The sequence below is a fragment of the Pocillopora damicornis genome, chromosome 3 (assembly GCF_964200805.1).
Source record: "Pocillopora damicornis chromosome 3, jaPocDami1.2, whole genome shotgun sequence".
NCBI lineage: Eukaryota > Metazoa > Cnidaria > Anthozoa > Scleractinia > Pocilloporidae > Pocillopora > Pocillopora damicornis.
In genome coordinates, this window is record NC_142672.1 from 31,004,966 (window position 1) to 31,032,519 (window position 27,554).

Below are 27,554 nucleotides of genomic sequence, written 5' to 3' on the forward strand. Positions count from 1 at the left end.
AATGCATAAAACACAGGTGAAACCAGAGGTGGCCCAAGCTCGCGTTTTGAGAAAAAGCAAACGATTAATTATGAAAGCGTCACGCGTTGTGTGACTCGGTGTTAGGTAACGATAGGAACCGTGGAGAATTTTAACGCGTTATAAAGAATAGTATGGGGACTTCGTCTTTTGACAGGAATAACAATAATGGAAAAGGAAGCTTTAAACGGCAGAAACCGCTAGAAACCACAGCGGACACAAGCTGTGAGTAAGTGCTATTGATTTTATATGTAAAATTTTCATATTTCGAAATATTTATCGTTGTAAATCGACCATATTTCGTTCACCATACTATTCCTTATAGCGTGTCAAATTCTTAACGGTTCCCCTCGCAACTTAACACTAAGTCACACAACGCGTGACGCTTTCATGAATTAATCACTGGCTTTCTCTCGAGGCGTGAACCTCCGTAAGCTGCGCAGCGAGAGTCAAGTGCCTCATTTCCAGACCTTCCCCGGTGCTCTAACATCAATTTTTTTTTTTTCACTGATCTTTTTCGGACTCACGCGACGGACTTTACCGAAAGGAAGGGACTGCTCATAGTCTAAAAGAATTGGATTTCTGACTAATGCAACTTTGGAAATAAGAAAATAAATGAGAAATCAACAGGGAAACCGCCTTCCCTATCCGCTGCGAATGTATGACAAGTTGAATGCATCAAAATGTCAGAGACATTTGGAATATACGTAATTTAGACTGTTTTAAAGAGATGTCTTTGATATAAATTAAGAACGAGAACCAATGAATCGATTCTAAATTATCAGGTAATCAGTTCATAACCTTTGTGCTGCTGCCGAGAAAGCCCAGTCCTGGGGAGCTTAAATGATGTGCACATGGTCTGGGCTTTTCTGATGCTATACCGATCTACCACGAGTGTCATGATTTAAGAACTGTTGCAATTTTCCATGTAATCGCATTAAGGTCATACAGCTCGTGAGATCATGGGAACTCGATGCGTAAAGATACTGACAGCAACTACCCGCCAAAGGAGAAAAAAAAAATCAATTAATTCATTAATTAACTTCTGCTCATAATTTCAGCTCGTTATCCATGCAAGAGCAGAAGTAAAAATTTAACAATTGCATCCGTTAGAGGAATGTTATCATTTAAGTGAAGCCAAACTCTTCCATCTAACTCACAGGTAAGTGTATTGCAGTTGACAGGAGAATTACAAGATTGATCAAGGAAACTCATGTAAACTTGTCATACAACCAGGTAGTTAAATCATCAGCGATTTATTTGTTCTGATTTGTTTTATTCCATCATTATCTGTTCCTTTTTTTTGGAATGACGTCATGTCTCTGATTTGTTTTCATTAATTGTAAATTCTCAAGAGGGTGACAAGAGCTCACCAACGGTTCAGCTTGAATGGGGCTCTCCAATTATTTGTTGATGCAGGACAGTTGCGCCATTTGTCTTAAACTCCGGAGGGATTCTCTTCCAACGAGTGTCCAATGCTCAATGGAAAATATAAATAACTTTGTTTGTCGTAAACTGCAAATATCAGAAGGTTGTGAGACTCACATGGGAAACGGGGTTATCCAGCCCTGCGTGATGATTATATTTACGCTTAGGTTTGAAGACAATACTGTAATAACTCTCGCCGTAGTAAGACCAGATAAGCCAGGTCGATACAATAAAGATCAACAGAAACTCGGGATGGAGTATCTTATAATTTTATTTTTGCTTTCCGCTTGGTAGATTTCATTTTAATCATATAGCACCAAGGATTAAATAGTTCTCGAATACCAACAAGTCGATCCATTTTAATTCCACTTGACGAACTAAATTGCAATATAACAATGGAGACCAAAAATCTTTTGAGGTGGAATGATTTCGCGTTACCTCTTCTTCCTCTCTTTTTTTCCTACTTCTAAAAACAGAAAATTGTGCTTTCGGCACTTCTGATTGTGTATAACAATCTCCTATACGCATAGAAAAACTACCAATTTTCTCTTTTTTACTGTTTATGGATTTATGAATCTTAAATAAGTCAAAAACGCTTCAGCTTTCCAAGTGTGTGGTATCCCTTTTCATCAACATGACCGGTATCCTCAAACCTCAGTTCCTTGACGGGAAGCATGGATTTGTTTGTGAGTAAACCGCTATCGTTTTATCAGCTAAGGTCTTCGTTGTCGCAGTTGCTCTCGTAATAATTGTCTGCACATGCATTGTTCAAGCTGCATTCGCATTTGTAGTCAGAAGAATCAGCTCCTCCCTAGTACTTCATGTTCTCGCCGTCATTTGACATGCACCAGCTTTACTTTAAGCCTGTTTTGTGATTTAATCACGATGATCGGGATAAAGCGTAGTCTCTCTGTTTTTTTTTTCCCTAAGTCAATACATATCACGCTCTATTTCTTAAAGGCATCGATCGTGCTTATGCCTTCCCCTTCATTAAAGTGAATTTTGCGTCTGAAGTGTGAGGAGGATGCCCGCAGGCAACGAGCACGCGGAGTTGAGGGCGCCGATTACCGCGCCATAAACGTCAGCACCAAGGCAGGTTATACTTATTGCGCATGCTCATATTTATCATCAGGTTATTTCACCTTATTCTCCGCTACTTCTTCCTATGAAGTGCTGCGGTGACGTTGCCGGCAATTTAGACTTTTTCAGCTGCAATAGAGCGACTATGAAGAAATAACAGGCCTCGATAGGCGAGAAGAATCCATCCACATAGTGACTTTGCGATCATCGATAGGCAGAGGATTCTGAGTGATTTTTTACCTTTACAAATCATTTTCACAGCATTTATAACTTCGTCTTAAAACCGCTTTGTGGACCAAATAAACCATGACGATACAGTTAAAACTCAGGATAGAGTATCTCCTAATCGCTTTTTATTTTTCTGCTTGGTAAATCGCATTTTAATCATCTGACATCACCAAAGGCCTCAAACTCAATCAAATTAATCCACTTTTACTCTGCTAGACAAACTAAAAGCGATATTGCGATGGAAAGGTAAAATATTTTATGGTGCAATGATTTCGCGTTTTTTTTTTCCATCTTTTCACCTCTAAAAATGGAAAATGAGCTTTTGGCACCAAAATATTCTACTGCGCAAAGGACATCTGTCCAAACTAGGATGGTTTTCACTTGACATTAAAATCAATTCATTGATTTCTTTTGCATAAAGAAACTAACCGCCTTTAAAGACAAAGTTAAACTTTAAGATGATAGATCAGGCCAGTCTACATATCGTTGGTATACAGTTACAGTGTATTATATTGTTTACGAGTCTTAGATGAGTCCAAAACACTTCAGCTTTCCAAGTGTATGGTATCCCTTATCATCAGCATTTGAATCGGTATCTCCAAACCTCAGTTGCCTCATGGGAAGCTTGGATTTGTCTTTGAGTAAACCGCTGTCATTTCGCCAAATTTGCTCTCCTTTGTCGCAGTTACAATCGTATTTGATGTCTGCGCATGTAGAATTCAAGCAGCATGCGCACTTGTCATCGACAGAATCAGCTCCTCCCCAGTACTTCATAGTTTCGCCGTCACGTGACACCCACCAGCCATAGGACTTTCGACCAAAGAGAAGGAGTACTGATTGGTAGCACTCGTACATTATGAACTGCTCACACTGATCGGATGAAGTTGTTAGACCTGCCAGCTGAAGGAAACTGGTGTCATGGTAAGTGACATCGCGTGAGTAACTGCCAGGGTCACTAAACCCGTCCACCAGTGTTCTGTTTTCACTGTTATGACTGACAACTGTCACTCCAACACCGTTTTTGTCCGTCATGTTACAATAGACCTTGAAAGGTTTCACTTCACCCCCTCCATCAGGGTCGATGACGTAAGTGCCACTCGGGAGATTACATTGCTTGATCTGACTGCAGGTCTTATCTCCTTAGATGCAAAGAAGAAAGCAATGGTAAGTGATGTGTTTTAAGATAAATAAATTATCCACATTCATATGGGAAAAAGGAACCTTCTAAAGAGTTCCTACCGATAAACTGTAATGATGGAAGGTTGCATTTGCAGTGAACTTTTTGATTTCTCTGTACTTGTCTGTGGCCAACAACTCACACAGATAAAGACTTTTGAAGTCAGGATACGCTGCCATGTTAAAGGAATAACACTTTGATTCTCAAGCACAAAGGAAAGTGCAGTCTAAGTGATCTTCCACCATGGACGATGTCAGTTTCTCTGCTCTTAAATAATGGAAGGGATCGCGTCTAAATTTTCCGATGGCGCCGTGACCTGTTTGATTTCGATAGAGAGCGCTGTTCTGCATGGCAAACATCAAGTTAAGTAACGAAGGGAAAAATATCAAGAGTGGCAGGAGCAGCATGATGGTGGCCGTTGGGCCACAACACCTGAATGAATTCGTCATTAGACAGAAGAGCTTAATTTGAAACGAAAAATAATTGTTTTGGTTTTGAACTATAATTTTACAGTGTGGTAACTGTCTAAGGTAATGAACTGGTAATTATCTTATGTGGAGGTGGAAACACAGGTGTTGAGTGTTAAATTACCAGGGACGTTTAGAAATAATTGTTGCCTTTTTTGGATCAAATGTTACATCTTTCTTGAAAGTAGTGTTTTGAACTGTCAGGAAGAAATGACAGAGACAAATAAACGAAAGAGACGCCGTAGAGAAGCAACGCTAGATATCAGTAGCAGGAGATACGCAAGTGATACGTTTTGGTTAGAGTTCCTCACATCGTTTTAGGCTGAGATCCCGATGACCAAGTAATGAAAAGTCTCAATTTACTATCAAGTGCCAAATCCAGGAATTGTAGTTCTTGATTCATTCTATAATTCACCAGTTTGCACATGGGTCAGGAGAAACTCTATGTCAAATTGTCCGTTTACGAATATGTTCTACGCACTAAGTTAATAATGATAAACCCCATTTTCTCTTTAAAACTTAAAATACTTATTATCATGTTCTACGAGCTAAAAGGAATGCCATTAGATTGTAAAAACCCATTTTCTCTTAAATTATAGAGCGGAAAAGACAAAAGATAATACACGAAAGAGATGCCGTGGAGAGGCGAACGTTAGATATCTGTAGCAGGCGAGAACCGGAGACGCTGCTTGTTTGATCAAGTAATGGCTAGTTTAAAAGTTTACTATTACATGTCTGATTCAGTGATTAGGGTTCTTTACCTAATTGAGAGTTGAGTACGTGCTTCATGCGAACCTTATATGTCAATTTTTCCATTTACGGAAACCTTCCCGCTTCTTCCATGATTTAGATACTTACATGTAGTAATATATTCTATGCGCTAATATAAATGCTTTTGTACTGACTTGTAAAAACACCTATTTTTCTAACAGGGAACGTCATTTGTTCCTCTTTGCCGTAATATCTCACAGTGGGAATGGCCGCCTTTGTGCAAACGTTCCAGTGGAAAACAAATTAAAGACTATTCGGTTGAAATATTTCCTAATTCTAAATTGGATGAACGAACACGGCCTCTGATCACATAGTAATGTTATATCTATAGTGGTATACTCAGCACTGCTTCACATGGCTTCACAAACCCAGTATATATAAAGCTTCAAAAATTGGAATACTTGAGACCACTGTAAAATTTCCGAGGCATTTGAAATTATGACGCTGGTTGCGGTTTATACCCTTCTAAAAAGAAAAGTCTTTAATCTGAATTATAAGGGAAGACCAATGGGTTTGATTCAGATCAGTCCAGAACCTAGGTGCAGCAGACGAGAAGACCGACCTAGTGTATGTGTGGAGTTAAAACGGACTTGAGCCTTCTTGTTGGGGCATAATTGACAACAAACAAGTAATAAATACCGTGTTAAGGTCATTCAATGGCATTTTAATTTTTAATAAAAATTGTCGCACTCTGTAATAAGATTGTTTGCCGCACCTTTTAATAAAAAAGCTGTCACACTTTGTAGTAATCTTCGCTCTTGGCAACAATTGTCGTTCTTTCGTAATGACACAGCTGAGGCACTTTGTAATAAGTAAGCTGTCTCACTTTGTAATAATCTTAGCTCTTTGCACAAATTGTCGCACTTTGTACTAAGAAATGCTGGTTGCACCTTGTAATAAAAAAGCTGTCACACTTTGTAATAATCTTCGCTCTTAGCCATAACTGTCGCAATTTCTGCTTTGAAATAAACTTTCACACTTAATAAAAACGCCTTACGTACTTTACAATTAAAAAAATGCTGTCGCTCTATGAAAGAACAGCCTAAGGCATTCGGTTATGAAATAAGTTTCCGCACCTCGTAATTAATTTGGTATCGATGATCGGAAGGGAAGAAGTCCTACAAATAGCTATAAGCCTTGACAATAACAATGATTAACAAATATTTACCAGGTGGTAGATATTTACCGAGCTGATCCACCATCAGCCACCGAAACTGAGGCGAATATTTGTTTAAGTATATACCGAAACAGTGAGATAATACAACAGAAAAACATGATTTTTATCTCATTTATTCCTGCAACGATTATCACGTTTTCGGGCGTAAATCACACGCCCGCGTTGGTGGATATTCGGAGTTTGTGTAACCAATCAGAGAGCGCCTCCAACGCTATCCACTGCATTAGTATATACTTATGGGGCTGATAAAAGTTACTAGAGAAGTTTTCTTTAAATTTAATTTATTGGTGAGAACTTTCTGAGATGTGCACTCTGCCTATTACAATGGTGTTCTGAATTTTCTGCGTTTTCATATTTCCTGGAGTTTCTTAGACTTCTTTCTCATCGTCTTTTCTGTCACTGATGTGCAAAGTTACAAGTCCGTGCCACAGCTAATGTCTCCAGTGAGATCTTCAAAGTTGATATGGCCCCAGCTGACAGTCAAGCTGTTGTCAAGCAGTTTTGCTCGTGCATGCTGACAAATGAGTTCTTGGACCTCCCAAGTCTTTCTCACAATCGTCTCCGAACATTTATTAGCGGCTTTCCTGACGACCCAAGGAGTCAAAAAGAAACTAGTGCTTAGAATCGGGTACTCTTCTTATTAAAGGAAAGAAATTAGGAGGCTGAAAAACATTTGTCATTCTATACTGAGGTTTCTTATTTGGAAAAAACTTACTAAAAAAAACAACAACAGCAACAATTGAACAATCTGACTGCATGGCTAATATAAAAACCTTTGCTGCATCCATGTTTTTTTTTAGACATAAGGAGAAAACTTAGTATGCCGGTTGCAATTTGGCAGTGAAAATAGGTTCATCAAACTCGTTTTTAAGCAACATGTACTGAGTGCTTTTGAGAGTAAGTGGCGTTGCGGTAGCAACTTCTTGGAGTTGATAAAGAACGTAATTTCATTACCGAAGCAAAAAGGCACAAATTGTGATTGTATTGATCTTTCAAACTAAAAGATTACAGAGAAATTGGTTGATTCTTAATTACAAAAACCACTTCCCATAATGTGGATAATTCCCACGTTCAATTGTCAGAAATGTCCAGTAATTTATAGAAAAGGAGTGAGTGAAGTTAGAGAAGGAAAAGGGATGGAAGGGAAATGAAGGGGTGAAATCAATCACGATTTCGTAAGATCCCACGAAGATTTCAGAAATAATAAATTCTGCGCTGCAAATCTGTTCAATAGAAATGAGCCTCATTTTTTGTCGAGCCTTACTTCGATTAATGTTTAACACTTCATATTATTCCCTTTTAGCATTTCATTATTGACTGTGTATGGCAAAACATAGGTTAACGTTTTTCGCTAACAGCTTTCACATCCTGAAGTCGTCTCTTTGAGACCCTCCTCGAAAATGTTACAAGCGTCAGCAGCCTGTCCGATAACTTATCGTTAGGATACGTAAGGCATCCTCAGGACGGCATGTACCCCACAAGCCTTACAGTGTGCTTTTTTTGTTATTTTATCAAAATGCAACTGTCGACCAAGACTTACTATTACACTAGCCAGAGCTCAAAAATGACACGTCATTAGAAAACTTTACACAATTCCTGCTACCTTTGCGATCACAGTTGATGCCACAAAATTCAGGGTGACACTCAGAGTGGTAGGAGTCTCACTGGTACTCAGGAACATAGACAGTGCGGTTCTTGCACGGAGCGCTGTCGCATGGAGACTTTGTGAAATTTGATTGAACAAAACAGCTAAACAAAAAAGTTGTTAATTAATTTTGAAATTCACTTTTGTCGCTAATTCTTACGTAACTTGCTTTCTCGTAGAAGAAAACCCTACAGAGTAAGCAGAATCGTTATAAATATATTTTATTAGATGTTTTGGTATTTAGTATCGTTGAGTATTTTAAAATAAAAAACATTCACTGCATCTTATTAACTCCTGGAAGAATTATTGTTTTCTTACCGCTAGGCTAAAATGATAGAAAGAATTATTTCCCTGAAGCTTCTCCGTTACGCTGTACTTGTCAATGGCCAAAAACTCACACAGATGAAGACCACTGGAGTCAGGGCAAGAAAGGATAATTACTTCTTGAGTGAGGATACGCTGCCATGTTGAATGAATAACACTTTGATTCACCATCACAAAGGAAAGCGCAGTCCAATTGATCTTCCACCATGAACGATGCTAATTTCTCTTCCCATAAGTAATAAATGCGATCACGCTTAAATTTACCAAAATTGAGGTTACCTCTTGTGTTTCGATAAAAGCTATACTCGGTCATGGAAAAAATAAATAAGATTTGGAAGAAAGCCATCAGCCAAATTTGACAAAAAAGAGTCATATCGGAGACAACGCGCTTGAATTCGTTTTCAAACGTCCGGCTTGAAGCGTTGTCCGTGCACGCAATAATTCTGCCTTGAACGCCATAAATATTTATTATCTTTTACATTTCTCAAACATAATGCAAGAGACCGCAGAATACAACGAGACTCGTCATCTTTATTCATCAGTTTAGGATAAATCATTTCATATTAATGTCGAAGAGTTTCTCTCATATTTTCGATAAGGATGTTAATATTTTATTTGACCTATCTATTTCAACCAGTATTTTCTTCTTGGAATTAGCATTAATTGATTTGAGTCAAATGTTTAAGTGTGCGGTATTTTTAATGAACTAGTGACCACATAAAGGGATTATTAATGAAATTTATTCATAAGTCCCGAGGGCAATCTAACTAAGCACGAACACATAATAAAAATGCCGTAACTATTCAACCGATTCCTTTCTCTGAGGTTAAAAAAATCATTTAAAGTACTTGTTTTTCTTCTTACTTATTTGCATTACTCATGCTATTACTTGGAGAGAAGCGACCTATACATTACTGACAAAGTCATGGAAAACTTAAGCAATGCCATAGCACTTAAACTTTCCAAGAGTGTGATACCCCTTTTCATCTCTTCCAGCCCCATCAAAACCAGTGTCTCCAAACTTCAATTTTAACACAGGAAGGTCAGACTTATCAGTCAGTAAGCCACTATCCACTCTCCACACGCCATCATTGGCATCACAATTACATCCCAGATTTGGATTTGCGCATGACCCGTTCAATCCGCATGCGCACTTATTGATGTTAGATGATGCAACTCCTCCCCAATACTTCATGGCTTCATCATTACGTGAATGCCACCAAGCAAATCCATCGAGCAACAGAAGTGATCCATAGCATTCGTACTTAATAAACTGCTCACAATGGGCAGAGGCAACAGGCAGGCCAGCTAATTGTGCAACACTTGACAGCCCAGCTCCAGTGTAATGAACGCGGCGAACATAACTCCCTTCGTCATCATATCCATCAACTAGCATTCTTTCCTCGCTATCGTGACCAACAACTGTCACGCCAACTCTATTTTTATCCGTCATATCACAGAACACAGCAAAAGGTTCGTAGCCACCTTCACCATCGGGGTCTATTACGTAAGAACCACTAGCGGCACGTGAGCTGTGAGATTTGATGTCACTGCATGTCTTTCCTATTTGATTAAACACAAAAGTGTGTCAACCTTCTGATCTGATTCCATGAACTGAAACGTTGGGCACCAAACTACTCCCAATTTTTAGCGTAGTGAAACCTGCATTTATTGGATACCCTGAATGAAGCGGTCACTCGTACGAGCTGAACCCCGACGTTCCTTGCAAAATGCAAGATTCTTGTTTCTTTTCTTTGTACAACCCTCTTGACAAGAAGAATAAAACGTTTCTCTATTTCATGACCCAGCCTTAAAGTAACCATTTTCCATATCGACTTGCTGACATGATCCTTCGACACTACCGATCCTAGAACGGCGCATAACGCATATTACACATGAATCTAATCTCGGCGTAGCTTACCACACAGTTCATTGTAGCTGAAGGCTCAGGGTAAACTCATTGCAGCACGGAATATGATGGTTTGGTACTGAATTCGTTTTCTTGTCTCACGCTTTTGTTCCACACATCTTATAGGTTTTATAGAGCTAAAGGCATTTTAATTTCATGTTTCTATACTCATTTAAACACACTGTGTACACTTTTCCTTTGATCCTGCCGTAAGAATCAATCGATAATTTCGAAAAAACGTAAGACCTAGCCAAATCATAACCATTACAATCTCCGCAAATGTGATTGGTGCATCAACTGATATACTTTTCACTTATCATTCTGTGCACTTGTAATCGGATAATGTAATCGGACGGTTGGCTGTAATCGGACACCTGTAATCAGACAGTTGAAGCAGCCAATCATAGTCATTCCTTTTTAGCCAAATCTACCGACCACAGAATTGATCACAATAACCATAGCAACAACCGCTTATCAAAAGGAAAACTGTGAAATTTCCAAAATTGAGGAACTTTTCACTTTATACATTGTCTCTATCAGAGATTTTGTCCAAAATATTTTTAATTTATTCAGACGGCCCCTCTCGTGCTGCTCCTATACATTTTTGTCGGAAAATTATTTCTTTATCTGGTCAGCTGCTGTATACAGTGCCGTTTTTTTTTTTAACAAACGGCCTGCAAATTTACCTACACATTTCTCGGTACAGTCAAAATGTATTTGTTATTGCTGCGATGTATTAGGAGCACTCGAAATTGCCTCTAGTTTTCGTGAGTTCGTCGATAACACTGACTAAAATATATTTAAAGACGCACCTCTTTGTTCGCAGATAGTTCCAACGTATCCTGGCTTGCATTCACAGTGATAGGTGTTCCTTTTATATTCAGGAACACAGACAGCACCGTTCTTGCAAGGAGCGCCTTCACAAGACTGTAATAAAGCAAAGAATGGCGCTGCAGAGTGAATTAAGATATAAACAAAAAATAGCTCTTAAACTAAAGAGGGTAAATTTCTGAAGAAATTGTGGTGCTGCGTCAGTAGGAGAGTTGATAAAGTAAAATTGATCACCGTAAAGAATGTCAAAGCTGACGTTTCGAGCGTTAGCCTTTCGTCAAAGCGAATAACGAAGGCTAACGCTCGAAACTTGAGCTTTGGGGTAGTTACAAAACAATGAAAGAAATCCAGAAGTGGAGGTAAAACATCCAGATGCGACAAAATATCGAACTTACCCTTGGGAAATAGTAATGAAAGGTAGAGTTGACGGAAAATTTCTCAGTTTCTCTGTACTTATCTGTGGCCAACAACTCACAGAGATAAAGACCTTCAGAGTCAGGATACACAGCTATATTAAACGAATAACACTTTAGTTCACCAATACAAAGGAAAGTGCACTCCAGTTCATCATTTACCACGGACGATGTCACTTTCTCTGCCCATAAGTAGTGGAAAGGAATGGCTTTAAATTTTCCAATAGTAACATCGGCTGTAGGGCATGGATAACCAACGTGCTTTTCCTCGGCAAAAATCATGTGAAAAGCAAGAAACATCATAGATGTAACGAAAACCATGGCGCGCGAAATAGCGGCTGACAGTTTTGAATGCGTTGACGTGGAAGGCTGAGGAAAAGCAACCAAAAGTAATTAATTATTACCGCTCTTCTCTTGAAAAATCTCCATGAAAATATTCTTTTTCTACTTAATGAAGCATATGATGTTAATAATTAATAGACAGCGGGCAAGCTGATATCTAAAACAACTAAGGAGTTCATATTTCGTGAAATCCTCGGGTGTCTCTTCATTTTGCTCCGGATGATATCAGCCTTAATTCTAATAAATAAGATCTGGCTATTTTGGCTTCAAAACAACGAGCTATGCATTACGCTGTTATAACACTTTATAGTCCCTACGATCGTTCGTTTTTATGAAGTTGGATGAATTAAATTCAAACTCCCAAGTTTAAGCCATTCTTGTCATAAACTATTTACGAAAGAAAAAATCGTTGGAACATTTTGGTCGGATTCGGATCTAATTAAGGGATTGCTGGATTGATACATTCAACTTGATAATAAAAACGATGTTTTCTTGTTCGCAAGCGTGAACCGTGAAACATCTGCAGCTTCAAATTTGCGGAATTTAAAGACTGTCTTCACCTCGCTAATTTAAGTCTTCGAATAAGAAATCCTGAAAATATAGAAGAGAAACAATTTTAACCATCAGTTCAGTTTTCCGGAAACTGGATTGAATTGTTTGATGAATTGGCACAGGTAGACCACACTACGTGTTCGTGGTTAATAACTGTTGACATGAGACGAACAAAATGTATGAGGGTTATAAAGAAAGCTCTGAAAATTGCATATCTAGATTATATTTCGGTCTTAATATCTCAATTAACTTAAATAAATGTTAATCAACTCATTTGTGGAAATTTTTTAGCCTTCATGGGCCGTTTGAAGCGTCTTTTTACGAAATTACTTTTGGACGAAATAACTCGCCGTAATGGCCTCTTTTAAACAAAGTAAGCGGTCAGACAACAAGAAATTCACTTTGGTAGTAAGGTGAGATATTTTTCATAGAAAATTTGACTGAATTTTTACTTCCTAAGAACGATCGTAAATATTCCCATATAAACTCATATTTCCGCCATGACGCTTATTACGTAAGATGATTCATCTCACAGCTGGAGCTTGGGCTACATGTGGGTACACAAAGGAAAATAGGTGTTGGTCACACACTGGAACAAACAACGTTACCGAAGATGGCGAGTCCACTGGTTCTTTTCCTGTGCTTCGTTTCAATCTATTCGGTCGCAATCGCTGATCTGTCTTCGGAGTTTGCTCATCATGCCGTCCTGGACCCAGCAGAAAAAATGAAACTATACTGGACCGTTGATTGGGACGCAAAAATGGTTTATTTCGCTGTGGGGGCAGCAACCACTGGGTGGGTAGGATTTGGATTCTCCGGCCGCTCTGGAGCTATGATCGGAAGCGATGTTGTTATAGGCTGGGTGAAGAATAACGAGGGATATCTTCGGGTAAGGATGTAAATCTACTTGTCTCATTTCGGACTAAGGGAACGGAGCATGTTTGGATTTGTGACTTCTACTGTTATGTAAAGCTCCCACTAAATCTGTGCGTAGTATTTCATTTCGATCAGGATCAGCAATGTCAATAGCGTGATGTTTGTAAATAGAATAAGAGAGTTTTGAGCCCGGTAAAGAAATAGGGAAAGATGTTTTTCGTCTTGACACGAGCGTGACATTGCTGATCCTGCAGTATGCAGGACGTTTGTGAAATTCGTAATAGACCCTCGTGGCTCAGTGATAGAACATCTGAGAGCGGAATCCGAAGATCTGAGGTTCGATTTCTCATGGGAACTTTTCCTTTGTCCAACGCTCGTGACAAGACGAAAATCATCATCTCTATATTTCTCTGCAAGGATCAAACTTACCATCTGTCTTATTCTAAGTGATCATGCTTTTACCGTTCTTGCAAATTCAACAGTCATTTCCACTCATTTAGTCTTTTTAATGAGAGATCAGTTTGGGACGTGTCAATCAACCATGTTTGACACTTTGAAGTTTATCGACCGACGTTTTTACCAAGCTGCTAGGGGTGTAGATTACTCGTAGGTCAAGTGAACACTCTCATTCCTCTATATGAACTGTCTTTTATTCAATCATCAGGATAATATATATAACGTACGACACTCGTAATCAGTTATTTTACTTTCACATAGGAGAGTAAATTTACGGCGCGATTGGAAGTTCCTTCCAGTACAGACCTTATGTAACGCAATATACAACAAGAGGGAGGTTTGAATAAGCGGGTCCCTCTGTGCTTATCTTTTATTCCGTTACAGGATCGTTTTGCAGATGAGGAAAAACTTCCACCAGTCGATGAACAGCAGGACTACAAACTGATAGGATTTGAAGAGAGTGGGGGAAAAACTGTGCTTAAGTTTAAACGAGAGTTTGACACATGTGATTCGCGCGACAGGAAGCTTGAGGTAAGTGTTGGGATTTTGTACCATGTCGTTACGACATAAGGGAACGCGTTATTAAGATTGACAGTTTTGAAGGCGTATCGCCTAGATATGTTATTCATCAAGCAATACGACAAAAACAGGTTTATATTACACGAGCAAAGAACCCAATCGAGACAAAAGGTAAAATCGAACAGGTCTTCAGTCAGAATAATTGTGTAAGCGAGAGAGGGTTTGTTGTTCTAATAAATCAGTTTAGAACAGTGAGTGTAAGGACGGAGTCGGTGCCATCTATTTTTCTTGCTATTTCCCCTCCCCCTCCCCCCTTTTTTTCCCTTTTCGGATTTGGTATTCCCAAGCCCACACATAGTAAAAACTGAACTGCTGAGTCTGGGCCTTAAACAAGATAAACCAAAAAAATCCTGCAACTCGCTCAAAAAAATAAATAAATAAATACATGAAGTCAGGGTTAGGAAGGAGGATCTCCCGTTATTTTTCCACTGGACAATTAAAATTCATTCATGCTGTACATACAAAGTAAGATTTAGAAACAAAAAATTGAGAATGTAATGTGGTTAATTTTTTCGCTTTTGTTCCGGAATGGAAAAGAGTTAAGTATATCTGACTACCATAACAAAAATACTGTTGTGAAGAAGACCAAAATGGAAATATAAATGTTAAATGCTCGCCTAATTTCTGGATAGAGCTTGTATTATGGGCTAAGTAGAAGTTGTTTCTGTCTCTCAAGCTTTTTGTCTAAGATAATAGTTAAGTAGCATTGCCAATTCATGAAGTGTGATCTCGAACTCAGATCAAACAGCTCAGTTTTACAGGAAACTAAGCTTGATCATGAATTTGTCGCTGGTGCAGCTAAAAGGAGAGAGTACGTCACGAAGTTTACATCTATAAGCTTTAAGGACATGTTTAATCATCACATCGATATTACGAGATAGCATCTTGCAAGCTAGCAAACTTTATTTCTCTGATCACTGCATGCTGGTCTGTGTATGTTCACAGGCTGGAGCTACCAAAGTTGTGTTCGCATATCATGACGATGACCCGGCTTCAGAATCGAAGATAAAGTATCACACGTTCAGGGGAAGCAGGACACTTATGCTTCTTAACAGCATGGATAAAAGAAACATCAACGAAACTGGCTGGCTCTCTTTTCCTATAACTACTAAGAACGTAAGAACTATTCAGTTATTGTTAATACCGTCTAGCATGCCGTCGAAGCCTGTAATTATGAAATTTCGTTTATTGCTGCTCATTTACGAGGACCGGTTATTTACTTTATTTAACTTGAAAAATAATTTATTTCGTCTGATTTTGATCACACTTCTTAACGGGAACGAATAATCTGTACTTCTTCTTCAACATGCACATATGGCTTGGTAACTAAGTCGGTAGAAATGCCAAACTAGTTACTGTGGAACTCTAATACTTAAGTTTCTTTAATCGCAACGAGGATCATTTCTTCAAAGACATTTTTACACCGATTGGTTTGAGAACTTTTTTGACCACTAACACTGAGCTTAGGCTAAAGTTTTCATGTTTTAGTATTTTAAATCAAACTTTCTGATTTGCTTTGAAGGTAACAATCCCTGCCAAGGAAACAACTTACTGGTGCGCTCTGATCAAAGCTCCCGAACTGCAATCCAAACATCACATCACAAAGGTATTAGCACTTGTAATTACCCAGATAAATTCGGACATTTAATGTCCAGTGAAAATAAAGTTACATTTTAATACTCTTCAGCTTCAGTCCGAAAGTGAAAATAAAAGAAATGAACACATCATGGCTACCAAACATATGTGAATAATGCAACTGAAACCACCTGTAAACATACGACTAAAGAATTTTGCAGGGTTATCTTATTATTCATTCAGCCAATTAGTCCAGAAATTGGTGTCATCGAGATAAAAAAAATGGAACAGAGAAGGATACTCTAATATCAGTTTTTTATAGATAGTCTCTCAAAAGGAAGTAAGTAAGTTTCGTGACATCCGCATGAAAGTCAGTAACTACCTGATCTTAGTGAAATCGACATATCCTGGCCAACGCCCCAATTTTCAGTCTCTTTCCCATTATTTCCTCTCGGTGTCGTGCAATCCAAGCATAAGCATGCTCTTAATTACAAATCGTTCGGTCAGTTTGGACTGACTTACCGCATTACTTCCTTAATTATACACCAATCAGTCCGGTTGCCATTAGTTTTCTTCCTTGCCTGGGTGGTTCTTGTGCGTCATTTCATTTGTTGATTTTCTATAAATAAATCATGACTAAGACTGGAGATGTGATTGATTATTTTAACTTATAGGATGAAGACTTTTCTATCCCCTCGTGCTTGTCACAATCATAAAACAGTCTGAAACTCTTAATTTCCTTCTGTTTTGTAGGTCGAACCACTTGTATAGAAAGGCAATGAAGGTTTTGTTCATCATCTTATTCTTTACGAATGTGAAGGGAACTTTACTGAAAGTGATTCTGATCAAGGCAGGGACTGCATGGACACAGCTAACATGCCGTATGCCAGATGCCGAGATGCCAGTATTGTCGTCGCCTGGGCTGTTGGGGGAGAGGTAAAAATTCAATTTTGTGTAAGCCTTCAGTTAATGTGATTCCTCAGCATTGTGCATCCCGTATTGCGCATAACATCATATATTTAGGCGAATAAGTGCGCGGTATCATCTCTACATTACTTCCTCGAGCCCCATTACCATTGACATTTTTACCCTTTACAAATTCTCCATACTAGTACCGCTAAGAAGATGCGAGAAGTATTCTTGTCTCTTGATCCTAAACTAACTGGCAGTTTTAAGAATAACGTGAATTTCGTCCTGGCAGTGACGAAATTCACTCGCATGGAAGGGCGATTTCGCCTAATGATGACGAGCTCCTTTTTTTCTTTAGATGAAGTACAAGCAATAAATATATGTACCTAGCTTAATTTCTTTGGCCAGACACTTAAAATCTGTTTATATTTGCCAAGCAAACTAAAAAAAAAGGCGCTCTCAACATTGTACCAATAGTAAATTGTAGGCAGGCAGCCTCTTGTTATGTATGCACCTAGTAACAGTAGGTCACTATAGAGTTTTCTGTCTCTTCGTGATAGAGCATCAAAGCGTGAAATCCGAAGGATCGATCCCTAGTGGGAAGCTCAGAGTTCTCTTGATTACTTGCTCTTAACGAGACGGATACCATTTTTCCTTATTTGACAGCTCAAAATTTACTAAAATCTTCTAAAGTTCCATGAATTATTGTGCTATTTTACTCCATCTTTGTTTTTGTTTTTTTTTTTAACAGTCGTTTTATTACCCTCTGCACGCGGGATTTCCACTCGGCGCAGATGATTCACCCAAGAATTTCCTGTTGGAAATGCATTATGATAATCCAAGCAATGTACCAGGTAAGGAGCTTATACTTGTCTGAAGTTTGCTTCGTAAATTGAGTCTCACTAAGGAATAAGTGAGAGTTTTGTGGTGATTCATTGAGTGAGTAAAGATGATCTAAAATCAAATTTAGACAATTGCCTATGATGAATGGCAGATTCGATAAAGGAATTTAGGGTTTTATCACACGCTGATAAAGCTGTCTATTTTGACTCAATTTTTTGCTGGATAATGAAGAGGTATTTTACCGAGGGATAAGTTGAATGTGGATTACATCTAAGAGTTGGAGAGAGTTTAATTAAATGTTGTGTCATCAATGACGACGCAACGGCGGGAATATTGTACCTCTTTCCTCATACAAGGGCTCCTCTTACAACTGCTTATGCTTTTCGTATTCATCTTCAATGTTTAAGGCCGAGTTGACAGTTCAGGTGTTCGGATTTATTACACCGACAAACTTCGTAAGTATGACAGTGGAATTGTATCAGTAGGAGTCAAAGTAAATAACTGGCACATCATACCCCCCAAACAAAAGGACTGGCTCAGCATTGGATACTGTACAGCAGAATGCACCGAGGTATGGTATCATTTAATTCTCTGCGGTGCTTAATTAAGCTGACACATTGTATATTCTTTTTTTTTGGGGGGGGGGGGAGGGAGGGAGAGAGAAGATCACTGCTAAATCTTAAAGGTTTATTTGTTGTTGTTTACATTTAACAAGTTCTCTCGTTATTGCTGTTGCTGTTACTGTTGTTTTTGTCGTTACTGCTGTCGTTCGGAGCTATGAAAACTCCGATCCAAAGTTAGATTCAGTTTGTAGGCCTCCTTTGTAGTCAAAATACTTAAAGCTGGGTCATAAGCGACGAAGGAGAAGGAGGATTGCATATCTATATCGAGACCAAATAAGTACTTTAGGAAGCCTTGACCAAATTTTGGCTGAGTGTGCGAATTTTCAATGATAAGTTACTCAGAAATTTATGTGTAGTGAGGTGTAATCGAAAAGAAAAACGAAAGAGATGATCTATGATACGTCAAGGACTGTGCGTGGTACAACATGATGAGTAATCGCACTTGTGTATGACCGAAAAACTGGCGTCTCATGGGATCCTATTTCTGTTTCAGTCCATCTTTAACTCGACGTCTCTACAAGGGGGAGGCATCAATGTGTTTGCCTCCATACTTCACACTCATTTGGCTGGTAAGCTCACCTTCGACGAGGATAACAGTCATTTGATGCTCGAATGGATAAATTGTTTCTTGTTCGGGTCCTTCGGCCAAAAAACTTTGGTAAAGTAACGAATCGGGGGGGGGGGGGGGACAGGGAACGTAACCCATTAACCCCTACTTCGTACGCTTCCTCCCCTTTTGTACAGGAATCTGTAAGCAAATGAATAAAAAAGCAAACACAGAAAGCCCTAATTGAAGTTGGATTACCGAAATCATTTACTTGCCTTTTTAGTTCTTCTCTGATATCTGTTTTCTGCTTCAATTCTACTTACAGCAAGTTCACTTCTCTTTTCCTTTATCTCTCTGACTCTGATCAAGTCCGATGGACTTTGATTCTCACTGACCAATAAATCTAAAGTACATGCTTTCATAGACAATATCGGTAGGCATGAGAGGGCGTGCGGGCCAAATAACCGTGAAAGACTACACATGTATTATCAAAACGCTAACTCAAACATTTTCAGATGCACCTCACGAATTAGTGTAGATCCAAGGCAAGATCGGAAGGCAAACCAAACACGTCCGTTAATGGAGGACACTGGAAGACTACCAGAATCAGAGAACTTGTTGAGATAGCTAAAACCCAAATAAATTCGGATTTTGAGTTCATATCTTAACTCAAATGCTGGATGTAAACAGATCACCATAAAATAAGCAACTTACTAAATGCTTCACAAAATATGAAACCACCGAACTGTCTCTTAAGTTTATTTCCCTTCAGCTCTCTAAAGTTTAAAGGCAGGTCTTCCAAAAGATAATCGGAGATTTCGTCGCCCCAAACTCTATTGGGAATCCCGGTTTTACTTTTTTCCCCACTATGTTTATGGCTACAAACAGATATTTATCACACCGTTACTGCCATCATTAATTTGTGTGTTGTCGGGTGCGTACGTTGCAGATGAAAAAGTCTTCTCTTTGAATACAAACGCATTCTATTAATAGGTCGAGCTATATGGACTAGACATATTCGAAATGGAAAAGAACTCCCAGAAATTGCGCGTGACGATCACTACGACTTCAATTTCCAGGTAGGGGCACTGTTGGTGCACTTAAATCTTACGAACAGGATGTGCTCTGTGAAGAAGTACTACCCGGTACTTCTTTTCACTTCTCAGCCAGAAATAATAAAAGCAGGGGCTAGAAACATTTCCTGTTGGGATGTCAGGCAGACACATCCTAAAATAGTTTCTTGCTGGTATTTGTTGGCATTGTTGTTTTGTCATCATAGAATATATTGATTTCTTAACAAAAAGGGAAATCCATGCAAATTAGGAACTTCCGTCTTCCCCTTTTCTTCCACCTTCCTTCTCCTCCAAACGCGAGCAACACCCCAGCAAACAATGATGCCATTCGTTCTTGTTCACAGGACACACAAGTTCTCAGAAAAGAAATCAACATTCAGCCGGTGAGTATACATGTACAATACTACATAACCGATGAACTACATTTTCGAAATAATGTTACCAATATTATCATATGTAAGTCATTGCATGCTGTAAATCAGTGTTTGACATAACCGATGCTCTTGTTTTGCCTTAATTTTTCCTTTAAGGGAGACGAAATGATTCACTACTGCAAATACAATTCTATGGACAGGGATCAGCTAACGAAGGTAACAATTATAACGATCCGTTTTCTAAAAAGGTGATGATCTTGCTTCATAGTTTCATTATTTTAAACAGGACGCGAACCAGTGTGTTACAGTCCTGGTAAAAGACCTTGGAGCACCCTAGGAAAACACGCAAAAAATTGTTTCCCTGAGGACCGCTAATTTTCACTTATCCACCCTTCCAATCGTCCTCAATAACTTAGGAATTAATGCAGGCTACATTGATTGCACTGTTTCTTTCCCTACACCTATCCATATTTAGGGAGGCATTGCTTCGAGAGAAGAAATGTGCTTGGACTTCTTGTTCTATAGGCCCTTTGCAGCTAGAGGTCACGTGCCTAGATACGCGTTAGCAACGCTGAATTGGAGAGCAAGCTCTTCAGCAAACACAAATTGAGTAAGTCTCTTGAGCGTCACGCGTGTGTATAGTTGAAAGGCGATTATTCTGAATTCAAGCGCTAAATATCTTTCCATCTCTCCAAATCCAGTAACTTTAGCATAGAAATATAGCTTTGAGCGCATCTTTGAGTCGGAAAGGTTGGTTTTCAGCTGGGATCGCGGAAAAAATATCAGCGTCAAGTCGACCACGAGTTACAAACATGGCTTCTCCGTCAGGTATGTACAACAGAGTTTGTCTTCTTGTTGCACTTTTAGAACGACGTTTGGACAATTAATACAAGCAAAAAGAAACAAAATACGGTAATTCACTACGCTTTGAGGTTTAGAAGCCGTTTACTATCGAAAAACATAGAATTTTGGCTGCTCATTCCCCTCAAAACTATGGTGTTTGAACCAACAAGCGTTGTTTTCATTGTTGTAGATATCGATACGGACGAATCAGTTGAACAATCCGCCACGGGCAAAAAAAACGTCTGCATACCATTGCTGTGTTCCCCAATGTAATGGGGATTCAAGATACCACGAAGATCTGCATTTCCATCGCATTCCCGGTCGTGCCATGGACGAAAAGCTGAGGAAGGAATGGCTCGTGAAAATCCGAAGAGACGAAGGTCCTGAATTCAAGGTATTTTATAGAGACATTCGATTTTCAAAGCATTTCACAAGGAACTGTTCGGTAAACTTATGTGTCTAATGGCTTATACTTTTTTCTATTTAAATAACTACTAGTACGAGAGTATGCTCAAGGCACTTTACCAAGGAAGATTACCTTCCACCGACCAAGTCTGGTAGCCAGCGACTGAAAAGAGGTGCTGTTCCATCGAATTTTAACTGGACTTCCTCCTCCAAAGCACGCAGAAAGATTATTCGACATGTCGACAGGTAATTTATCCTTCAGTTATATTTTAATGTGTCGGTGAGTTTATGGGGTTATAATGATAAGTCTAGACTATAATGGCATCTTTCTAATTTTTAAATACTGTATCAGCTTGGGATAAGTATTAACTGCTAATTTTAAAAGCATTTGTAACACCCTATAGAATTGTTTTAAAATTTAGAATTATGTATGAAAGTGTGATATCTAATTTTTTGGCTTTGTTCACAGAGATACTCAAACAGATGATAGTGACACCGATGGAGTGGAAAGTGAGGCAATACAAAGCAGGGAAAGTGTGGAAACAGAGGTGCAGTCTCTGAAGGCTCAGCTGCTGGCCATGCAGGGAGAGCTTGAGGTGAGCAGAAAGGAAGCAGCTGTAGCTAAAGAAGAGCTAAGAAATGTCAAGGCTGAAGCTGCTCAACAATTAGAGGAGATAAAAAAGCAGGCAGCTTATAAAGCAATATTAAGTACATTTGGCCTGGAGAGATTTGGTGTAGACAACGAGAGTATAAAATTTTACACTGGTTTCCCCTCAAATGAACACATTAAGTTTTTTTTTAGCTTTATTAAGCCCAGTGCTGAACTAATGACCTACTGTTATGCCTCTGGAGAGAGAGAAAACAGACCAGCCTCCAGAAATATGCTTCTAATAGATGAAATGTTTATGTTTCTTGTTCGGCTTAAACTAGGATTATTTGAGCAAGATCTTGCTGATAGGTTTGAAATTCATATATCCTCAGTCTCTAGAAAATTAGTAACCTGGTCCAATTTTTTTGTATTTTTTTCTTGGAAGTCAGATTATCTGGCCCTCTAGGGCAGATGTAGATAGATGCATGCCTGAGGGTTTCAGAAAACTCTATCCTAGCACTAGAGTTACTTTAGACTGCACAGAGATTTTTGTGCAAACACCCACATCACTATTGTTACAGTCACAGCTATACTCATCCTATAAGAGCAACACAACTTTGAAAGGTCTTATTGGAATCACCCCTTGTGGAGCAATATGTTTTGTTTCCACTTTATACACTGGAGGGATTAGTGACAAGGAAATCACAAGATGTAGTGGTATTTTAGACCTCTTAGAAGCAGGAGACTCAGTCATGGCAGACAAGGGGTTTGATATAGGTAACATGCTACAGGAGTATAATGTTGAGTTAAACATCCCTCCTTTTCTGGAAAATCAAGGGCAGTTTTCAACTCAAGATGTACAAAAAACTAAAACTATTGCAAGCCTTAGAATACATGTAGAACGTGCCATCAGGAGGGTTAAGGAGTATCACTTTGATTCCGATGTTCCTCTGTCAACTTTAGGTTCAGTTAACCAGCTATTTTCTATAGCCTGTCTTCTAACAAATTTTCAAGGACCTTTAATCTTATCTAAGTGACAACAGTGAAATGTAGTGCGTTCATTTGGATTAGAAGATCATTCAGAATGATTAAGTTAACCTTTTAGAAAAAGCTTAAGTAGTCATAAAGAGTGTTTGTAAATTTGAATTGTTAATAAAAAGTTACAACTGGACATACTATTTCTGAATCAATTGTTCTTTAAATATAGTGTTAGACATTTTTGGTGTTTTTCTTTTAAGGTTGGTTAATCAGGGGATTACCATATATAATTAGTTCTTGAATTTGACTGTGATGAAGCAAGTAAATAATTAAACCTTGGCTAAAAAGAGCTAAAAAACACCAACAAGAAAGTTATAAGTCACATTTATGTTTCTGCGAAAAAAATGCTCTATGCATATCTTGGGTCAACTTCACCTCATCCTTCACCCTGACAATATCTGGTAAGCCCCTTTTTAAGAAAAGTTTTGAAATCTAAAATAACTATACACAAATTAGAGCAAATGTAGAATGTTTTTAAAGAACATTTATTGAAGTTAAACCTTTTCATAACTAATACAGTGTTACGAGTAACCAAAGACTAGAGGCAAATCAGCTTAGATAGTAATTGAAAAAAAAATTGTCCACCTTATCTTTAGCTCCCTGAAAAAAAATTGGATCAAAAAGGATTCTTGTGCAACAAGAAGACAAGCTCTGTTCTACATACCTGACGGAGAAGCCATGTTTGTAACTCGTGGTCGACTTGACGCTGATATTTTTGCCGCGATCCCAGCTGAAAACCAACCTTTCCGACTCAAAGATGTGCTCAAAGCTATATTTCTATGCTAAACTTAGAGAGATGGAAAGATATTTAAAGCTTGAATTCAGAATAATCGCCTTTCAACTAGACACACGCGTGACGCTCAAGAGACTTATACAATTTGTGTTTGCTGGAGAGCTTGCTCTCCAATTCAGCGTTGCTAACGCGTATCTAGGCACGTGACCTCTAGCTGCAAAGGGCCTATTATCCACGTGTACCCAAGATCAAATTGTGTCAAAGTACTGCATATGGTCCTCCATACAAGTTCATCAAAAAATACTTGTGAGTTTCGTTTAAATTCGTATTAGACATTTCAAGGTTGTTGTATTAGTTGGACGGTTCCCTTCCCTACTCCCCCCCCCCCCCTCCTCCCAGGCTTCTCAGATGTTCTGTGGGCTGACAGCCAACTGTGTTTTGAAAAAAACTGCATTTCCTCGTGTTCTTTAAAAATGAGCCAGAAAATTATGGTTTGTTCCCTTGACTAAACAAGGTGCAATGTACGTTTTTAACATGTCGTGCCACCTGATTCCGAGAAGATCAACCTGCAGACTTGTTCCATCAATCGATAACTATTGGACCAACTTGTTTAGTATTTTGTATTTTGTCATAATTCAACTATTGAAAGCTCAACAGAAATCGAAGCCGTACGCTTAAACAATAGGTTCATTTGTGATATACACGCCTCGTGCATGATGTTTGATTTGCAAATGTTAAAATATCAATGGCTGTGAATACATGAAAATCATATATGTGAACTGCAGATAAAGACGTGAATATGAAAGCGATCTTCGCAGTAATAAACACTACTTGAGCAGTAGCGAAAATAAGGCCTGGAAAAAAATTCAGTATGTTAAAGTAACCTGTGTGGAATTCGCTAGCGAGCAAATAAAGATTTTGTTAAAAAAAAAAAAAAACTTTCACGAGCATGGCGATATGCTTGATTATTTGTTTGTTTGATTTGGCCTTGACTCCAGGAAAGATGCTAGCTTAACCTCTCCATACCGTAATCCTATGACCAAATCGTCATTGGACTGGACTGATGAAATGGTGGCTGACTTCAGAGAGTACAACGAAGAAGTTCAGAGAGTATTTCCTCGTTGTGGTATTCGTAAATTTTCCTCTGTTGCTGTAAGTATCCACGTTTCTTCGACATCCGACTCTCCAAACCTTACCTGTAAGTTAATGAGTGAGGCAAACTTGGCCATCACGAAATTTTCTAATGGAAGTGACTCCAGAAGGGGATTTCTGACCATGTTTTATCTACAGATGTATAAAGCGAACGCCTTATTCCTTGACAAGGCCATTTTTCTGGGCAACATTTTGAGTACAGATGCGAAAACAAAATTTAAAATGGAGAATATTCCAGAGATAATTTCACTGCCGAGTTGTGGAAACTCGATACTTATGCACAACCACAGTCGTCTCGAAGTTCAATTTTCATTTTTATACTTTCTTCTGAATTGACTTGCACTATATTTGTTTTCCTCAGGACACAATGAATCCAAACTTCACGGTGCCGATACCAAAAATCGCTGAGCCTCTTCCAACCGAGAAGTCCGACTGTCCACCAATCCCAGTTGCTGCAGGCCAGCGCATGTCACCTGGGGTTTTCGCAGTGTACTTTGGGATACTGCGTGCTGTCTTTTGTATTGTAAACCAATGAGTGATCGCCTTGCTGAAATCTGCCTTATCATCACTTTTTCTTTTTCTCCTTTTTTTCGCATTTTTTGTTTTTTGTCTTGTTGTTTAATCATGACTAACGTGAAGACAAGTAAATATTATGAAATATTAAACTGATGCAAAACACTCGAGTTGATAACTTTGTCTTTCCCGGCCTTATTAGTCACTTGTAGGCTTTGCAGGCTTATCAAATGTTGCACAGCTTGATTCCTGTTTAGAAGTCATATAATGAATAAAATTATCGACTACAAAACCGTTTTCCACCTCATGGAAAATACCTATCTAAATGCGGAGCTGCCGCGTAAGAAAGGGTTCCTAGGGATTATCTTTTATTGGATTGTTACGTTATTATCTCGTACACTTTTAGAATTATCTTACATTGGATTGTTACGTCAGTATCTCGCGCACTTTAAGAATTATCTTACATAGGATTATTACGTTAGTATCTCGTGTTCTTTTAGAATTATCTTTCGTTAGATTGTTACGCAAGTATCTCGCGCATTTTAAGGATTCTCTTTCATTAGAATGTTACTTTAGTATCTTGCGCACTTTTAGAACTATCCTTCGTTCGATTTTTACGTCAGTATCTAGCGCACTTCTAGGATTCTCTTTCATTGGATCGTTACGTCTGTATCTTACGTGCTTTAAGGATTTGCTTGCAAAAGGTTTTTATGTTAGTATCTGGCACTCTTTTATATTTTAGAATAAATGCACCTTTCCTCGGGACGCGAAACTCTCCACCAAGCTGCTATCGCTTTTAATTAGGCTGAATGCTCGAGATTCGAATCCTCATTGTGGACCCTGATTGTTTGTGAGTCCCAGGCCCAAAACGTAAATGCAAGGGCACTCCACCGCGATCATCAGACCTGATGATCTGATCATTAGGTCTGATGATCGCGTAAGCGTGAAACTCAGAGTCACGGAAAAGTTATGTCGTATTGATTGGTTCAACCGTCAGATTTATATATATATATATATATATATATATATATATATATATATATATATATATATAGGAAGTCTGCAAGTCGATTTTCGCGTGGAACAGTGCTCAATACGTTGAAGCAGAGCAGAATAAATATTATGAGAAGAAAAAAGGACGCAACTACATTTCCCGACAAGCCTGTTTCGTGAAGAGTGAAGCGATTCACGAAACAGGCTTGTCGGGAAATGTAGTTGCGTCCTTTTTTCCTCTCACAATATATATATATATATATATATATATATATATATATATATATATATATAACTAACTGCAGACAGTACTGTTTCGGCCTTCTGGGCCTCATCAGTGCAGTGCTGATGCTAGGATGGAGGTAAGGCTATATAGCCACCCCAAGTGATCTCACACGTGTGGTATCATCTAAGCCATGCCAGAGTGCTCAAACTAGATAAACTAGTGAGCATGCATAATGCTAGCAGCAATGACTCATCCTAGTAGAGTGCTCAATTTAGACATGAAAGCAAAGCTTTGTATGCCAAAGAGCTATATCTAACTGCAGACTACTGTTTCGGCCTTCTGGGCCTCATCAGTGCAGTGCTGATGCTAGGATGGAGGTAAGGCTATATAGCCACCCCAAGTGATCTCACACGTGTGGTATCATCTAAGCCATGCCAGAGTGCTCAAACTAGATAAACTAGTGAGCATGCATATATATATATATATATATATATATATATATATATATATATATAACTAACTGCAGACAGTACTGTTTCGGCCTTCTGGGCCTTATCAGTGCAGTGCTGATGCTAGGATGGAGGTAAGGCTATATAGCCACCCCAAGTGATCTCACATATGTGGTACCATCTAAGCCATGCCAGAGTGCTCAAACTAGAAAAACTAGTGAGCATGCATAATGCTAGCAGCAATGACTCATCCTAGTAGAGTGCTCAATTTGGACATGAAAGCAAAGCTTTGTATATATATATATATATACATATAAGCAATTACTATATATATATATATATATATATATATATATATATATTATACTACCACGTCTATAAAGCAAAGTTACTCTT

General features: G+C 38.6%; 3 protein-coding genes, 1 long non-coding RNA gene and 1 pseudogene across 5 annotated transcripts; 3 read left to right on the forward strand and 2 right to left on the reverse strand.

The window, feature by feature from the left end:
- Positions 1-3,138: 3,138 nt before the first annotated feature.
- On the reverse strand, positions 3,139-3,908 carry LOC113665103 (neurexin-4-like). The gene has a single exon (XM_089200719.1). The coding sequence runs from the start codon at positions 3,784-3,786 to the stop codon at positions 3,280-3,282; it is 507 nt and encodes a 168-aa protein (XP_089056845.1). The 5' UTR covers positions 3,787-3,908; the 3' UTR covers positions 3,139-3,279.
- Positions 3,909-8,830: 4,922 nt separating this feature from the next.
- Positions 8,831-11,882, reverse strand: LOC113665102 (contactin-associated protein 1). The gene is made up of 3 exons (XM_027180756.2): positions 11,451-11,882; positions 11,037-11,151; positions 8,831-9,878 (listed from the first exon to the last, which is right to left on the reverse strand). The coding sequence occupies exons 1-3, from the start codon at positions 11,787-11,789 to the stop codon at positions 9,250-9,252; spliced, it is 1,083 nt and encodes a 360-aa protein (XP_027036557.2). The 5' UTR covers positions 11,790-11,882; the 3' UTR covers positions 8,831-9,249.
- A 1,101-nt stretch (positions 11,883-12,983) lies between these two features.
- Positions 12,984-25,637, forward strand: LOC113665101 (DBH-like monooxygenase protein 1). Its single transcript, XM_089200725.1, is given in 15 exon segments — positions 12,984-13,251; positions 14,079-14,225; positions 15,219-15,389; positions 15,796-15,879; positions 16,602-16,784; positions 17,509-17,611; positions 18,008-18,171; positions 18,717-18,792; positions 19,764-19,849; positions 20,188-20,226; positions 20,374-20,433; positions 20,693-20,733; positions 24,048-24,131; positions 24,824-24,977; positions 25,339-25,637. Coding segments are annotated over 15 exon segments (1,731 nt in total). The 5' UTR covers positions 12,984-13,086; the 3' UTR covers positions 25,513-25,637.
- Positions 20,739-21,389, forward strand: LOC149049353 (uncharacterized). Its single transcript, XR_016185049.1, has 3 exons — positions 20,739-20,827; positions 20,919-21,045; positions 21,251-21,389. It is a non-coding gene; the product is annotated as an uncharacterized LOC149049353 (long non-coding RNA).
- LOC149049354 (uncharacterized) lies at positions 21,412-23,225 on the forward strand (annotated as a pseudogene). Its single transcript, XR_016185413.1, has 3 exons — positions 21,412-21,440; positions 21,559-21,711; positions 21,935-23,225. The product of XR_016185413.1 is annotated as an uncharacterized LOC149049354 (transcript).
- Positions 25,638-27,554: the final 1,917 nt, after the last annotated feature.